This window comes from Fundulus heteroclitus, chromosome 18, assembly GCF_011125445.2.
Source record: "Fundulus heteroclitus isolate FHET01 chromosome 18, MU-UCD_Fhet_4.1, whole genome shotgun sequence".
NCBI classification, from domain to species: Eukaryota; Metazoa; Chordata; class Actinopteri; order Cyprinodontiformes; family Fundulidae; genus Fundulus; species Fundulus heteroclitus.
The window spans coordinates 8,827,501-8,845,176 of record NC_046378.1 but is presented as its reverse complement, the minus strand read 5'-3'; the positions used below and the strand labels follow the sequence as shown (position 1 = coordinate 8,845,176).

At 41.1% G+C, this 17,676-nt stretch overlaps 2 protein-coding genes across 6 annotated transcripts in view; one reads left to right on the top strand and one right to left on the bottom strand.

Annotated features, from left to right (window-relative positions):
* Window positions 1–1,873: 1,873 nt before the first annotated feature.
* On the bottom strand, window positions 1,874–5,296 carry serpinh1b (serpin peptidase inhibitor, clade H (heat shock protein 47), member 1b). 3 transcript variants are annotated; one of them, XM_012882861.3, is made up of 8 exons: window positions 5,190–5,268; window positions 4,715–4,746; window positions 3,680–3,829; window positions 3,367–3,559; window positions 2,980–3,250; window positions 2,794–2,892; window positions 2,468–2,700; window positions 1,874–2,379 (listed from the first exon to the last, which is right to left on the bottom strand). In XM_012882861.3, exons 3-8 carry the CDS (start codon window positions 3,796–3,798, stop codon window positions 2,077–2,079), a joined length of 1,218 nt encoding a protein of 405 aa, XP_012738315.2. In that variant the 5' UTR covers window positions 3,799–3,829; window positions 4,715–4,746; window positions 5,190–5,268; the 3' UTR covers window positions 1,874–2,076. The 3 variants fall into 3 exon arrangements, with proteins under 3 accessions (XP_012738315.2, XP_012738316.2, XP_036005647.1); XM_012882862.3 differs by lacking the exon at window positions 4,715–4,746 and having other exon boundaries at window positions 5,190–5,296; XM_036149754.1 differs by having other exon boundaries at window positions 3,680–5,279.
* Window positions 5,297–17,087: 11,791 nt separating this feature from the next.
* Window positions 17,088–17,676, top strand: part of gdpd5b (glycerophosphodiester phosphodiesterase domain containing 5b) — a 58,540-nt gene continuing 57,951 nt past the window's right edge. For 2 of the 3 annotated variants that reach the window (XM_036149673.1, XM_012882844.3), the window contains exon 1: window positions 17,089–17,483. The gene's annotated coding sequence lies outside the window, so the exon portion shown is untranslated. Of the gene's footprint in view, window positions 17,484–17,676 lie in introns of all 3 variants that reach the window. The other variant, XR_004933214.1, reaches the window with a different exon arrangement.

Here is a 17,676-nt window from a genome sequence, read left to right as displayed (position 1 = left end):
GACACACTCCAAAATCAATGTACGCCTCTCTCATCAGCTGTAATTATATGGGTTAAGAAAATCTAAACCTATCTAAAATATTTTGAGACAATGTTTCTGATTTAAAACTTTCACAGGTTTCTCCTTAATGTACAGAACACATTAAAATACAGTTGGACTTATTGTATAATGTCTGCTTCAAACATTGGTTGGATTGTATCGCTGTCTTTCTTTAAATGAGTCTTTTTTTTTTTTTTTTGTTCTAGTTCTTCGCATATGAATATCAGGTAAAAGGAACAAAAAATAAATAAGAAAGATAGTAAAAAAAAAACTAAAGCTAGTGATGAAAAAACAATTCAATAGAATAAATATATGTGTTTGCCTAAGTCCTAATCTTGCAACAGATTTCATCATTTTAAAATATTCAATAACAACTTCAACTTTTTACTAACATACGAAGTTTATTAAACTCCATCGATCCTTGTAGGCTTTGCTTCATGTGCTTTGTTTAAAATGATAACAGCAAATTATTTGAGAAACGTGTATAGTGTGGATTTATTTGAATGATGTATGTCTCGTATGTCGTAACTGCAATGCAAACTACAATCTATATGTAAATAATTACCATATAAATAAATGACTTGTTTGTATCCCTTTGTCCACAAGGAGGTGCTGTTGTATTTATAGTTGTAGGTTTGTCAAAGTTTCTTACTTTTTGCAAGGCTCAAGCAATATTCCTTTTAAGGGAGATATATATATATACATATAGATAGATAGATAGATAGATAGATAGATAGATAGATAGATAGATAGATAGATAGATAGATAGATAGATAGATAGATAGATAGATAGATAGATAGATAGATAGATAGATAGATAGATAGATAGATAGATAGATAGATAGATAGATAGATAGATAGATAGATAGATATAGAGTCTTACTGATTTTTTTAGGTGATTCCTTTATTTAAAAAAGTAAATTTTGGATCTGTTAACTGGGTTGCTTGTTTGTTTTTATGCTTTTTAGACTTAATGCATTGTCACCATTCTATTTATTTAGTTTGAACACCTTGCCCAATCACCATGAGAGCCCTTCACTCCAGTTTTTTTATTTGCAGTGCAGCGTGGGACTCCTCTGTCAGGGACTTTCCGAAAGTGATCCCACCGAGCATATTTTCCAAGGTAGGCGTGGATAGAAAGATTCTCTGCATCTCAGACAGATTAGCATTGCACAGAGAGAGAGAGGGGGAGAGAGAGAGAGAGACAGACAGACAGACAGAGAGAGAGAGAGACAGACAGACAGAGAGAGAGACAGAGAGAGACATCATTGTTAAATCCCTGCATTCCAGACCCTGGAGGAGTGTTTGACCTCCAGTCGACTGGATAGATCGTTCTCTCACATTGTTGGCATGTGCACATACACCGTGAACACTCCAGCACTCCAAAAAAAAAAAAAAAACAGACATAGAAAATCAGAACAGAGGCAGGCAAACTCTTTTCTTTTGTTTTATTGAATAAAAAAAAACACAACACATTATTAGATAATCACACTAACAACTTGTTCGTGGAAATACCCCCAACAAACACAATGACACAGCATGACTGGAAAAACGAGAGTGAGTACAGCACCACGTATCTGCCACCTGCCGGTGCAAACCGGTGGCGACACAAAGGAATGAATTAAAGCTGCAAAACAAAAAGCTTGTGCAAAGATCTTCTTCTTTAAACATTAAAGATAATGCAAGAAAACGCACAGGGAGTGTGGCAGTACCATCAGTGGCAAAACAGGTCGAGAAGTTTCAGAGTAAAAATCGTCATACTTAATATAAGTACATTGCCTGCTGTGCCAGATGATACTGATTTATCAAAAATCTTTAACAAGGCACTTGTGTGTTTTTTTGCCTCTGGAGGCTCAAAGTGTGTCTAACCAGTATGCTTAGCTATCCAGTCCACAGATTGTCTTTTAGAGTGTGCTCTTGAGGTAACAGTCTCACCAATAAAAACACATCCGCACACTCACGCACACAGTTTCCTGTCGGAATTTCACAAAATTTTTCACAAATATTAAATACCCAGCACGAGTCACACCTTTATCATTATAGCTCGTCACGCATCTTATCACCCTTGGGTCTGACCACTCTGCCGATGTACAGGATGGAGTTGGTCTTGTTGTCCTTCACCAGGAAGATGAAGGGGTGGTCAACGTAGAAGAGCTTGGGGTTTCTCAGCTTCTCTGTGCCGAAGATGCTCGTGTCGTAGGGGTTTCCGTCCACGTCCAGCTCCAGGGCGGACGCGTGGAAGACGTTGGAGAGGTAGAGGTCCTTCTTCCCTGAGATGTTCGACAGGTCGGCTTTGGATTTGTCCACAGCTTCAGTCAGGCCCAGCTCGGCTAAATATTTCTGGGAAGAAAAGAAGACAGCTGCTTTGGAGTCTGTTGGTCACTGATCAGAAAGCGGTCTAACCTTATTCACCGACTGAAACATTTACCTGCAGGTTGTGGCTGACTTCCAGTGAGATCTTGGGGAGCGAGATCGCCACGGCTCTGTTCTCCATTTTGCCGAGCCAAGTGTCTACCTGCTTCTTCGTCAGCAGTTTCTCCAGGCGTTCCAGGGGCTCCAGGTGATAGGGCATGATGAAGATCATGGAGGCCTGCTTCTTGCCCAGAGGCATGTTCAGGATGTAGAGATTGTTCTCTTTGTCCTCATAGAAGTCGTAGAGACCTGGAAGGAGCGGAGACATCAGATATCGTGCCAGGTGCGAGGACAAGGCTGCGAAGACATAACAAGATCGCGAACAGAGATTGCAATGCTCACCTGTGCGGTGCATCATGGCAACGCCAACGGTGAAAGAGCGGGTAACCAGGAAGCCGCGGTTGTCCACCATCTTTTCGTGGAATCTCTCGTCCCAGTGAGCTGCGGGTCCAAAAAACCTTCAGTTACACGTCTGCACGGGCGTCGCATGGGCGCCGTCGCCCCGCTCTAACACGTATCTGCACTTACGCTTAAAAAACATGGCGTTGACAATCATGGCTCCGTCTGGGTTCTGCACGTCCTTGGTGATCTCGGGCAGCTTGCCGTCTGTCGACTTGGCCGCCCACTCGTTGATGGAGTTCACTGCGCTCCGCTTGTCCCTGAAGTTAATTTTGGAGTGGTCGTAGTTGTAGTGCTTCTTGCTGGTCTTCACGAAGTCGTCGGCGAAGGAGACAGAGCTGGGGCCGTAGAGGCGGTTGTTAATCTTCCAGGTGGAGTTTCGGGTCTTGAAGTTGCTCACCTGGGAAAACGCAACATGTAAACTGTTAATACCAAAGTCTTGGGGGCTCTGGTTTCTAGCAGGGTCTTGTTGTGGCCAGGATAAGTAAGGCAGCTGCAGATATGTGCACGGTTTACCTCGGAGAGGAGCTCTGACAGGCCCGCATGCAGGTGCTCGTCCTTGAGTTTGTCAGCACTGAGGACGGTTTTCACTTGGGATGCAGTGGAGGCCTTGCCACCGAGAGCCACCAGCCCCAGAGAGGAGGCCACGACAACTGGAGAAACCACGATGTTCTCTGTATTTTTGTCCTGAGCCATCTTGTGGTACAGGCTGGATAAAGGTAGGAGAGAAACCCCCGATTAATGGCTGTTTCTGACAAAATGGCGCACAGGTTTTAAAATGCTAGGAATCAATCAAATCTGACGTTTTTTTCCAAATCAATCAACTAACCTGAAGGCCAAGTTGGCGCTGTTGTCAGCCAGCGTGTTTGCATGGCTGCTCAGCTTCTTGTCTTCTGCAGAGGCCACGAAGGCCAGCAGACAAAGGGCAACGACTCTGGTCATCCACATCCTGTTTGGCTTCGAGCGCAGCTGCAGCAAACTGCAAAAAAAACAACAAGAAAAAAACAACAGAAGAAACAGAGAGTGAGTTAACATCACCAAACATCAGTTAAAAATATCACGAATATCACATGGTTGCATTTTTTTCTCTCTTTTTTTGGACTCTTGAAAACATTAAATACAAATTGAACTTGACATTAGACTCTTGATTTGGTTTAGAAAGTGTCTCTGCTTTTAAAAGAAAAAAAAACAGTTTGAGTAGTTCCATATTATAAAACAAAGCTGATCAGGAGCTACTGTGGCTACTAAAACAATCGTAAATTGGCTGTACCACACTGTTTAATCATGTAGGCGTTTTGTGGCTTGCAGAAACGCACAGATGTTGGAACCAGCAACTTCAAGGTCTAATTTTGTGTTGAAATTGCAAGAATATCACCTAGACTGTTGGAAAATGGAAAAATGAGCAGGAAGCAAGTCAATTCCAGTGGAAAGCCTGTACTTTCTGAGTGGGGGTGGGGCTGTGAAGGCAGGGCTGGTTCAGGCCAGAGAAGCTTTGGAAAGCCTCCAGACAGTGGCAGCCATGATCGGTGCCACGTCAGCAGCACTGTGAGGCTCAGGCTGCTGAAATCTGATGCCTCGCACTTTTCTAGAACTGTAATTAATGCAAACTGCTGGCAACTCTACTCTGTCTCTTTAACGGTCATAAATTGCTTTTTCGGTCAGCTCAGTCTGTGACGCTTTTACACCGAAGCAGGGTGTGTGCCCTGCAAGCTCTGCCTTCCTCATTCCATCACTCAAAAGATACGTCTCCTGAGGCTGTGAATAACCAGCTGCTCTGGCATCCTGCTTCCTTTTACAGAGGTTTTCTGCATCTCTATGCTTTCACATTTATGGCACAACATGAGTGAACTTCGCTTTTGGATACCTTGAGATGTTTTCGTGACTGCCATTTTCATTCTGAAAGACAAAAGGTGGATGAAGTAATCTCCACAGAGCAGGCAGTGGGATTATTATTCTTTTTTTTTTCTTTTTTTTGGGGTTCTCAGACAGACAGACAGATGCGGCGTCATCATCCACGCTTCATTTTTTACTCCATATAACTTGTGTGTGACCTGACTTTTCAGCAGAAATATACATTTTCTAAACTCCCTTTGATTAAAGTTCAACAGAAAGCTGCATCAGTTGCTTTCCTGTGCATAATCTGGCTGGACGTGAAAAATTTGCATCATCATTTTGGAACAGGTTGCATGAAAAAGAGAAACAAAGCTCAAAAGAGAGCAAACAGCTGAAAAGAGGGAGCGGGTCAGGGCTGTAACTTTAAACCGTGAAGACAAAGGAGTCCATTCACCGTCCACGTTCCTTCCCTGCAAACAAAGAGGGTTACGTTTTCTGATCCTCACCTGGCACAGATTCGCAGGATGTCTCCTCTCTGGTGCGTCCGGTGGGTAGTATAACGGTTCTACGCTCCCCGGCTCTATATATCCTAAGAGAGAATTTTCTGGAAGATGGGAATGGGATATTCAAATAAGGATGTCCCTCTTTGCTCAGGAAGTTAGGAATGGGACGTCCCCCCCCCTCCTCTGTAATCACAGGGTGGACCCAGAGAGCAGAAAAGATTGAAGTTAACTCCCCCCGAACTGGTCTGGGATCAGCTTTAGAAAGCTTTCCCAAATATACCTGCAGACAAGAAGTGAGAGAACAATCTGATTTGTGTTCAGCAATGGCTGCTGGAGTCCGTCGGTCCAAAGGCAGAGAGCTGACTCAATCTTCTACCCTGGTTTCATCACTGTAAAAAGAGAAAGATTGGACCATTTGCTCCTTTTAAAACGAGCTTAGTTTAAACATGAATTCATGTGTGACACACATTCCAGTGAACCGAGGATCTCCTCTCAACAGTGCCTCTTTGTAGGCATCAACAGGACGTCTCTGAATAGGGTCATTGTTTCCGAAGGTTTGCAGAACAGAAGATGAACATTTATTGCCGTTTTACCACTTATTTGTCCCTGAATTCAAATAGAAATATCTAGAACTTCAGAAGTTTCTTTCAGTTGCATTTACGCCCCGGGGAGAGGCTGCAGAGACCTCTAGTCCTGCCCCCACCCCCACAGTGCCACGTCTCTCCATCCCAGCTGCCGGCTGCAGGATGGGGGTGCACATGCAGTTTAAGGCTGACGTGTCTTAAACCCCTTTTTTTTTCATTTTGTTGAGTGAGTTTTTCCATGCAAAATCTGTTTTTATCACCTGACTTTGCATTTCAGCTCATTATCTTTAATGCCTACACAAAATCAAGCCTAGGATCTAGTCACAGTGTTGCTTTTTCAATCTCTCCTCTTTGCAAATTAAAAAAAGGATTTAAACCCTTAATTTATTGCACAGGGCATGTGCCATAAAATAATGATCAAAACCTTTAGAATACGTGGGATTTCACCAGCCTGATAATCGTCTGGATCTTCTTTTTACAGTTTTTGCACATGGTCTTGACAGGACAGCTGATATGAGTGCTTTTCTTCTCTCCCGTACTGACGTGTCAGGGGGAGGCTTCCAGAACATTCTACAAAAGTTAAGGGAAAAAAAATTCCCCCCAGACACAAAAAGTAGCCAGCACTGACTTTTTTCCCACAGAATGTGGATGCCTTACAGTCTAACAGCCATTCGAATGAGGAGGCTTTTCAACAAAAAAAAAAAAACAACTGCTCCCCCCAAAACTACCCCTCACCCTTATAATAAACAGACACAACACCCCCACGTCTTCTGGGAATGTGCCTTTAAAAGGCCACAGTTTACGTCAAGATTCCTCAGTCTTTGCAAAGTAAAGGTAACACCTGGGTCAACAAGGTCTGGGCCAACCTAGAGGTACTGCTATCATCGATGCTGTCGACTGCCTTGTGAGAAACACAGGCACAGATGATAAGAAAAGGAAATATGCATGCAAGGAACCTTTAACTTCTTATATTTATAATAAAGGAATGACGGAGTCATACAGTAGAGCCCTGGAATCAGACGTCAAATTCTTCAAGCTATTCTAAAGGGGTCTAGTCACACTGACTTTACCCTAGTAGCTGACTCTGGTTTCATTCTAAGCTTTTCTGATTAAATTATTGCACCCTGTTCTATTTTTTTCCCCTTCCTTTTGTTTGTCTGTTTTTGAAGCGCTTTTGTGTACATTTATCATAATAAGACCACTGACCAGAAGTACGATTTTGTGCTTGCACACGACGATTAAACAAAGAGGAGCAACGGAGTCAAGCGAGTCAGCAACGGCGCAACAATGTTTATGTCTGTTGATCGCGCCTGGTGCAAAGTTCTTTTCAGGCCCAAAAAGGACGAGCAACCACTATCAGGATGAACGCTCTGTGTATTTCGTTTTATTTGAAGATGAATACGTGTTTCTTGTTGCAGTGTGTGTTCGTTTTATGGTTATAATATGTGACAAGGCCCCTTTAAGTTCACAAAAAAATAAATAAATTTGCTCTAGGTAGAATTTCCCAGAAGAAATGTTTTGGAGATTGTTTTGTGGTTGTGATAGGGCTCATTTCCTGGGGTCATAGCTGCTCCCCTTGCTGCTCTCTGAAGGAATGCCTCTGGTGCTCGTGTATACGTGTCTATAGGAGGGTAACGCCACTTCCAGAGCTGCTGTGGTCCGTAAACAACCTCCCGCAAATATAAAATCTCTTCCACGCTCTGAGAATTAAGAATACCATTCTCATACTAAGTAACATTTATCCAAGCCAAAAGTCACATCTCCATTTTTCGGAGGAAAAACCGTGATGACGGTAGGAGAAGTCAGGCACATGTCCTGCACGTTTTTCCGTGAGCAGGGAGGAGCTGCTTCTTGCATAACTCCAAGAAGGAAAGGCAGTTTGAGGAGAGGAGCTCACGCAATATGTGGACGTCATTGCTCTATCCTCAAGGATCAGGAGCATTCTTCCTGTACACTGTTCCTGGTATGGGACTGAAAGAACGCAAACTTTTTTGTTTTTTTGTAAAAAATAAATGCATTTGTAAATGTTCACCTGGCAACGTGAGGTAAGCTGCAACAGGTTCTGATTGGGACCTCCTCAGAACTTGTTCATTGTGTTTAAACTTCCTGTGGAGGACAGAAGGACGGGGGGGAGGTTGAAAACAATCCAGAATGAGTTTTACAGGAGTTACAGAGAGGCTTTGCAGACACTTTCCTTCCTGCTCCACTTTTCCATATGCGTTAGTGGACGCTTCCTCTGTATGAGCAATGCACAGCACACTTAAAAAAATAAAAAAAAACTCAACCCAGAGCACTCTCAGACAAATGAGGGATGTTGTATCAATCATTAAAATATTCAGAATGTTTGAAATCATTTCTGAGTTTTTCTTTTAGCGTATCTGCTTAGACCATTAAGTTAATATGAAGCATCCCATCTAGGAAGAGGAGAACCACACCATGATGCAAGAGCGGAGAGGCATTTCAGTCCAGCAGTGTGATGTAACCGCTGAAGTCACATGTCTGAACGAACTTCATAAACAAAAAAGCTTTAATGTGACCATATGCTGCTTATATCTGAGACGACGCTGGTAAGAGGACACATTTTAAAAAACATTTACCATCTGTCCTAAACGCTGTCACTTTAACTATTAAATTTAACTGTTCTTTGTTTGTTATAATTGTCCTCTTTAAGTCTGCAGTTCTGTGAATTGATGAAAGTATTGCAATACAGTTGTTATTTGGTCCAGATTCTCAATAGAGTTTACAGAAACATACAAATGACATAAAACATGTGCTTGTATATGGAGAGTTCATTTGCAAAAACAGATAACTCTGTTTCTATAAATTTTCAAAAAAAACATACTTTTTATTAATCTTGTTAAGGTGATACCAGTCAAACTAACCTACCTGGTGAATTTGATCAAGTCAGAGTGACATAACAAAATAATGGCATCTCAAAAAGATACCTTTATTAAAAGGACCCTCCACCAGTGAACATGTGATGCTAGAACATGTTTTCATGTTACAACTTGAGTTGTTCTTATGTATTACTACTAATATCTTTCCTACTATCAGCAGTTTACTGTCCAGTGTGGGAAAATAATTGGAGTTTACCTACAAGAGCACATCTTCTAAGAAAGGTGGTGGCATGGCTGCTCAGCAGTGTTCAAAGTTTAATCACTCTTTCTACAACGCTACCGTTTAAGAAATAAACGGCTTCAGCAACCTCAACATTGGTTGGCATCCCAGGCAAAGATGTGTAAAATAAATTCCTTTTCTACTGCAGAAGTATAATTTCCCACTGCAGTGTTGCTCCAATTCCCAACAGTGTTGACAAGTCAAACTTGCATCTTCCTCCAGCTTTTTTTTCTCTCTGTTAAAGTCCTAGTTGTTTGAAACTTTTCAAATATTGCTCTGAAAGTAAATATTGGCAAGGTTTTTGGGGGGATTGCTGTTATTTTGCAGCCAATTCCTGATTTATGAAGTTCAGCACACACTCCTTACTTTCATGAAATGTTCTCCTGCTTTTCCCGTTTTGAAGAACCCAATGATGCGAGATAATCTACTGTATCTTAGAAACTTTGCTCTGTGTAGTTTTTCTGCTGTGGCAGAGACTAATGTGATACTCAGCAGCACAGCGCCACATAAAGCTGCTAGTTCTGTGTGGTGCAGTAAGAAGAGCTGATAAAATATATGGAGCAAAACACACTTTGTCTGGAAGAAATCCTAAAAAACGTCAACCACTGTGAAAAAAGTGAATGAATACCGCCTGGAGTGATATTTTTATTCAGAGGTTTTGGACAGTTTCTGACGCTTAGCAGGATTTCAAAACATGGATAAATTGTTGTTTGCTTTTTGTCACTTTGTGTCTAAGTTCTTCCTCACAGTGGGCTAAAGCCACTGAAAACTGTAGCGTAGCACAACTCCGCCCCCTGGTGGGGAAGATTTGAAAGTACCCTTACCACGGCTTTCATAGTCAAGCAAGCAAAGTCACATAGTGGGAGACATCGACAAAATCTATTTGCATGTACTTACAAATTGTGAAAAAGATAATAAGGTATGTATTAGCTTTCAATTTGCGCAACTGAACAAGATGACTTATTTAAACATTTTTTTCTAAATAGTTATTCGACAGACATTGGCATGTGTTAAAAACTAGTAACCACTAGGTGGCGCAAAAGAACAGTTGGATGAATCCCATTCCTTTCCGCCTATGTTTTTGACATCCTTGTGGGAAAAAAAGATATAGATGCCTTACAGTGACTATAGAGTACAATATAATTCTAATATAATTAAGTTAAACATTAAAAAAAACTAAACATTTTTAAAATAAAATTAAGTCAAACCTGTTTAGTCACACAATATATTTTTGGACATAAGAACTTAGAACAGCCATTTATAATTAATAAATGGTTGGGCATGTCCACCACATACACATGAGCCCAAAATTCTACATATAGAGCATCTTCAACATGATTCTTATCCATTGCACATCATGAGAGTCTGAATACAGTACACCAAATGGTCCATCCTGTCCTGCAGCGTCCTAATTACCCTGATTAATTCGGGGCCGCTCAACAAGACGGCCCCAAACAAGAGAAACACAGCAGTGGTCTGTAGTCAGGTCCCGGCAAGTCATGACCATGTTCTAAAACATTAATTTTGGACCTCCAGCTTTGCAGTGTAACAGCTCACAGCTCCAGAAAGTGCTTCAATGCCATTTCTAAATATCTTTACGTCCCAGAAGGCCCAGTATCTAAATTATCATTTGAATAACGAGACATTGCGCATTGTGAGAACATGGTAGAACATCTAATCGGACACCTGCACTGGTAAGACCGTTGCTGCAGCAGGGGGAAAAGAATCCCATCTTGCTGGTGGAACTGCGTCAAAGCAGACAGTCCGATGGGCACCGCATTCTGCTGGATTTCATGCATGCAGAGTCACTGTGCAGCAATCATGCCGAACATGCATGAAGTGACAGTAGGAAGGAAAACTCCCCTTCAACAGGAAGGGACCTCCAGCCAAACTAGGCTCGGCGCGAATGGCCATCTACCGTGACCGGCTGGGGGTTTGAGAAGACAGAATACGCACAGAAGGAGTAAAGAAGCAGCGATCCAGGAGTACTTTCTGTTTGAGAGTAAAGCGAAAACCTGGAGCTCCTTCGGTGGCTTCATCTAGGAGAGAAACACAGCCAAGCAGACAAACTCAGAGTCAGTTTTCAAATCAAAGGATTTAAAGCCAAAACGTGACATTCTTTCTCCTTTTTTTCCCATTTTTCCATGGTGAATTTCTGGATTTCCATCTTCTGCCTTCTGTCTGGTAGCAGCAGGCACAAACGCTTTGCCCGGTGCCGCTGTGTTATGCAACCTAGCCTGCTGGCAGACCCCCGCCAGCCATGCCAGCCCTTCCTGCCTGTGGATGCTGTTTGGCATTTTAAAATGGGTGGAGTTCAAAACAAAGCTAAGCAGCTGGAGCCGCCGAGTAATGCCAGCCTGTGGGGAAAGAAGCAGGGTGGCCCAGGTCAGCCACATCAAATAGGGATATGTCAGAGGAAGTCCTCCTGAGCGGAACATTTCCCCTGCTCCCCCGCATGTAGATGCACCTGTAGCGACAATGTCAAGTGTGTGTGTGTGTGTGTGTGTATTCATCTGGCTCATCCTTATGGACTGATTAAGAGTTGCTTGATGGTTTTGACACCGCTGTAATGACAATAGCAAGAACTGAAGGCTTCAAAAAAAGTGTAAAGAAATCAAACATATTAACTTCCACTATCTATTCCTCTTTGAATCATCAGCAGAAAGATGTAGCTTGATGTAGCAGATTCTTACATTTCGTGACCTGTAATTGTGCTTAATGTTTCCGCTTTGATCCATGGAAGAAGTTGCTTGCTCGAGCATCAAGTCCTCTTGTTCTTGACGAAAGGAAAATTGGATATTTGACAAAGTTCGCCTTTGTGAAATATTTCACCATTGTCATTGTCTTAGTTAATCAATACAATCCTTACATGTGTTCCCAGGCACAGTAAATGCGATGATATGTTCATGAGAAACTATGAAATCAACCCATTACTAACACGACAATGAGTGGAAGAGCTTGAAGAGTATTGTCATCTAGAAATGGCACACATCAATGTTAGTCAGTCCGACACTAGGCGGTGAGTAGTTCTAAAGAGGAGGGAAAGGATCGTTTTCCACATTTTCTAACAACGACAATCTGAAAAGTGTGGCCTGCTTGTGATTCAAAAACCCCTGGCAACGTTGCATAAATGTATCTTTCTTCAGTAATAAAACTCCTGTTCCATTTAAGCATGTCTCCATCAGCTTTAAACACCCAGTGACTAAAATGTGTGTCCGTTCTTTTTTGCGAAAGAGCATAAGCGCAGTCAGAATGGATGATGTTCATTAATGTGGATCGGGTCTGAACTTTGACTGGTCCTTAACACATGAATCTGCTTTGAACTAAGTCTTTGCTACCGTGGTTCTGACTGTATGTATAATGATCACTGCCCTGCTACGAGGTGTTCAGAGTATCAGCTTGTAAATGCATGCAACATTTCACTGGAAGGACAAAAAGCTACGTTTGATCTCATCTGACAAGTGAACCTTTTGACACAAACCTTCAATGCCCCCTTCATTTATTCAAACAGCTAATGTGACTTCAGCTAATTTGTCATGGCTTTCTTCTCGTCACTCTTCCATGCAGGGTGGATTTTTGGAGTGTGAGACTAATATTTATCCTGTCAACAGATTCTCCCTGCTGAACTTTGGATCACCGCGGTATCGGGTGTTGTTTTATGACCTAGCTCTGCTGTTTGTTATCTAACGTTCTTTAACAAACATCTGATGCCTTCACGAAACAGCTAGACACATACTAAGTTCATTATTATTTTTAGTGTGCATTGGGGACTTGGAAGCAACTGGTGGGGTTTGTTTTTATTTTGGGCCATCAAAGTAAAGGCACTGAATAAAAAAATAAATACTTCTCAGATTATTCTGGAAAAATCCAACTAAAACCATGCATTTCTTCTTTGCAATTATGCAACAATATGTGTTAAAACATAAACTTCCCACATAGAAACATTGAAGTTTTAAAATGGAAAGAGTTCAAATGTGAAGAACTCTGGGAGTATGCACACCTGTGCAAGGTGCGGTGAGTGTTTTGTGATGGTGGCACTGAGGGCTGGCCCAAGGCTAGATGGAAAAGAGCAGAATACAGTGACAACTGTTTCAGCACTTTTACAAAGTAAACTTGCCAATTGCTATAAATCTCTAGATTAAAAAAATTCAAAATATTCTAGTTATCTATGCAGCAACCATCATATAAAACCTTAACAGTCTTCTCACTGTCAACAAATAAATATATACAATTCAGTGCTTCGGTCTGTGTTGAAGTTCAATCATGGGGGGGGGGGGGGTTTAGGAGCCCTTAGCACACTTGTGTCTTGTTGGCACCTTTAATTCAATGGTCTTAACAGTGTGTGGAAGGCAAATATGCAAACATTCATTTGTGGCATCAATAGAGTGAATTAATCTACTATTAAAAGAAAATCAAGGCATGCAAGCAGCCAACCCCCTCCAACAGACGCTTATCTTTCTAGAGTTTTCACAGCTCTTATTGTTTAATTTGAGATAAAAGTGAAAGGTTGTCTGTGTGATTCCTTCTTTCAAACTGTTAAAGTAGATTGTATCTGCAAATAAGCACTTTCACCCACCAGACGCTCAAAACAATCCTAACCCTTTTCCCCCTGGTACCATAAAAGATTGTCTTTTTATTGCCTTGCTGACTGAGAAACTGTGAAGTCGATGCAATGCTGAAAAAGAGGAGAAGGGGAGCCTATAACAAAGATGAAACTCAAAATTCAACCTTTTGCTTTAAGCATAGCTAACACTGACTGTACAGCAATGCAGATCCACAAACCCACACAGGGAACACATGACATTGTCGGTAACAGCACAACATGGTTTCTAAGTTGTGTTTACGGTATAAAACTTGACCTAACAGGATAAAGAGGAGGTGACACATGTCCCAGATATGACTGACTGCGGGCGTTGCACAATACCTCTGATTCTGACTGCAGGTGGTGTCTCGGCTACAAAAAATCAATCCATCGCTTTTTCCTCAATGAGCCATCTAGTGTGTGGCGGGAGTCTGAATGAGGGAAAACTCTGATTATTCAAAAAGCATCTGCAACTTTCATTGTTTTCTTTGTTTAAATGACTTTACGCAGAGTATTCGTTGTTGATGGAGTACTAAGAGAGCCCCTTAGTTCACGCAAATCTCCACTAAGTGGGAATGTCTTTCTATAGCACAGAATTTTAATCTGTATTTGATGTTTTGCTTGGAGCAGAAACAACGACAAAAAGATCTTATTTTCAGTTTCCTCATGAAGCTGATTATGAAGAACGTGAACACATTTAATTGAAAACACACACACACACACAATAATTACAAGAGGGAATTTTTTATATATATATATATATATATATATATATATATATATATATATATATATATATATATATATATATTTATGTTACAACATGTAACTCCAGTTTTACAATGTGTCTCCCAGCAGTTTATGAGGAAACAGTGCAGGAGACAGGCAGATTCTGACTTTTGCTGAAAAAAGACCGGAGGCTTTTTCCTCATCCTTGAATGCGTATTGAACCTGATCTACTTTCATCAGAAAGTGACCCTTTTGATTTTCTTCCTTGTAGCCCATATATTACCGCCGCAGCTTTTCTGCACAGTTCAGTTTCAAAAGAGCACCAGCTCAGTCAGTTTCAGTTTCTTCCAAGTGTCAAAAGGTTCCGGGTTCAAACCTGGCTAGAGAGGCAAGCTGTTGGCTGAAAAGGGTTTTCAAAGTTACTTCATCCCTGTCGCACAGCATTTTGCTCAAGCAGCGTTCTCAAGGGGCAACCCCAGCCACAGTATTTCCACTCGTTGCCTTTGGGCAGAGAAATATTCCAGGCATTCTGCACCTTTCCTCTGTATTTCTAGCTGTCAGCTTTTCTCTAGGACGTAATGGTCATTGTAGTAATTGATTATCCTCGGACTTAGCTTGGCGGAAATGTGTTCATTCATGACCCATATGTACTTTAGAAGACAAAATGTTTGATGGATGCTAAATTTTGTACACAATATGAAAACCCTCAACAGTCAATAATTAATTTTACCGTAGCTAATTATCTGTTGAAAAATCTTCTTGTGTGTTCTTTTCAAGGTGTTGTTTGGAAGAAATAATAATTTGTCTTCTGAAACAAAAAAATGAAGGTGGCCAGATATGAGAGCGCTTTAAAAAAATGGTGATCAAATCAAAGTCAATAACAGTAGGAACATTTTCTTTTTCTGACTTTAAAACAGCAAACATTTTTACTTCTACGGAAATAGAGACAACCAGTAAAACTGTCACTTCGACAAATTTAGACCTTTCCAGAACTTTTAAGAACTCTTTTGCCTTATTCACATTTTCTCACCTTATCAGGATAAACATCAATGTACTTCACTTGCATTACACGTGATAGACAAACACAAAGTAGTGCATAATAATGGAGGAAAATTATATAGAGTTTGTTTTTTTACAAATAAAAATCGGAAAAGTTTCAGATATATGTTCACAACCTTAAACTCTGATGTCCCTAAAAAAAATGAGTATAAATCCAGCGGCTCTGTGAAGGCCTCAGAGGTTTCTAAGACAACATTAGTGAACAAACATGAAGACCAAATAACATAGCAGACAGGAAAAGTTTAAGCAGTGTTCAGTTAGAAATCCATTTCAAGCTTTGAATGTCTTACAAAGTCCAGCTCAGTCTTTTGAAAATTGAAAGAGTACAGCATAACACTCCAGTATCAGATTTTTAAAGAATAATGGCGAAAAGAAAGCTGTTTATAAAAGAGATGCACAAGAATCTCCATAAAACGTTTGCCACGGAGCTTACAACAGACACAGGAAACATCTGGAAAAAAAGAGCTCGGGTCAGATGGTGCCAAAATTGAACCTGGCCTACCTTCAAAATGTTATGTGACAGAAAACTATCCCCGGACAACACCTTATAAAAACATTCTCCATTGGGAAATATTGCAATGGTGGCATGCTGGGAGATGTTTTACATCCTCTGAGACAGGAACATAGATCAGTGAGAGGACATATAGAGCAAAATACAGCCCAATCCTGCAAGAAACCATGTTAGAGATTGTAAAAGACTTGAGACTGCGGTGGGCCATGACTTTTTAGTAGGGAAAGACTAAACATACAGCCAGAGCAACAGTGGAATGGTTTAGGGCGAAGCGTAATCCTGTGTTATGATGGCCAAGTAAAGTTCAGACAAAAACAAGGGGGAAAAAAAAGAAAAAGAAATCGGTAACAAGCCTAGAAAATTGGTGTTCACAGATGCTCATTATAATCTATCTATCTATCTATCTATCTATCTATCTATCTATCTATCTATCTATCTATCTATCTATCTATCTATCTATCTATCTATCTATCTATCTATCTATCTATCTATCTATCTATCTATCTATCTATCTATCTATATCTATATCTATATATATATATATATATAAACTGTTTTGCAAAGAATCATGGGTAATAATAATTTTATTCTATAGATGTGCAAAGTTGGTTGAGTTATAGCCCCAAGTTCTTGCAACTTGCAGTTATGGTGACACAGGGTTCTACAAGGTATACATACATGCATGCATATGTAGGCTACGTACATATAAAAAATACAGCATTTGAAAAAGTTCAAAGGGAATGCATATTTTTGTGAAGCACTATTTTAAACATAATCAAGATGACACGTGGTGATGGAAAAAACGACTTACAATTAAATAATAACAATTAGAGAGAATTACTGTTGTCATTCTCTCTAACTGTTAAACATCCAATGTAGATAAAACGTTTAATTTTATCTGTTACAAGAAAAGGAAATAGATTTTTTTTTTATTCAGAAATCGCTGTAATTAAATTAAAGAGGTGGAACATTTGGTTGATGTTTCGTAAGATGATGTTAAATTCCGCCCCGGAAAGATGAGCAAGGTTTGCTTTGAAGAAAACAGTGATAAATGCCTTTTGACGGAGACCTGTGTGTTGCGTTCAAAACCATCAGATTTTTGACCTCGTGTCAACTTTCACCGGTAATTTTTCCCTTCATCTACTTAATAATTGCGCGGCGAAAAAAAGAACAGAGCATATTTTTAAGCGAGGCTAAAGTTACACGATTTGTAATCTCACACAACACATTGAGTTGTGTGGCGCGTGGCTGATCCCCGCGTATCTCCACGCGCCGTGAAGGCGCAGGGCTGGAATAAACTCATCCCGGTGTCGCGCGGCGCCTCCCTCGCTGTTACACCAGGGCTGCAGATAAAAGAGGCCGACTCACTCTCCTCCCACCATTTAGTACAGTGAGCCACTCAGCCGGAGGACAGGACGTATCGCTGCTCAAAACCAAGGGTGTATGTATGTGTGTGAGGGAGAGAAACGCTGAAAACTGGACGTCTTTTCGCTTGATTTAAACCGTCCAGCGAGCTCGCGGTGTTCTCCTTCGGTTGTGGTTGTAAAAAAAAAAACTTCGGCTCAGTCAGCGTTTAAACCCGGCGTCTCTCTTCCCCGCCTGTATCTCGGACACACAAACTGCGCCCCCGGCCGTTTGGGGCGTGTGGCTCGTGGGAGAGCTCAACTTTTTACCGAGCGGACAGAAAACAAATGAAAGTGCCCTCAGACAGACAGGTGAGTGTGGGCTAACTAAAACTCTCTCTTTCGCGTGTGTTGCTTTCCCCTTGTCTTCTTTTTTCTTCTTCCTAACATCACATCAACGCGCGACGTGTAGCGCTCGGAAATGCCTCATAACCATGGCAACGCAAGCTAACATTCCTGTAAGTTTGCAGCCAGAGTAGGTGAGAAAAGGGCTGACCAGGAGGTT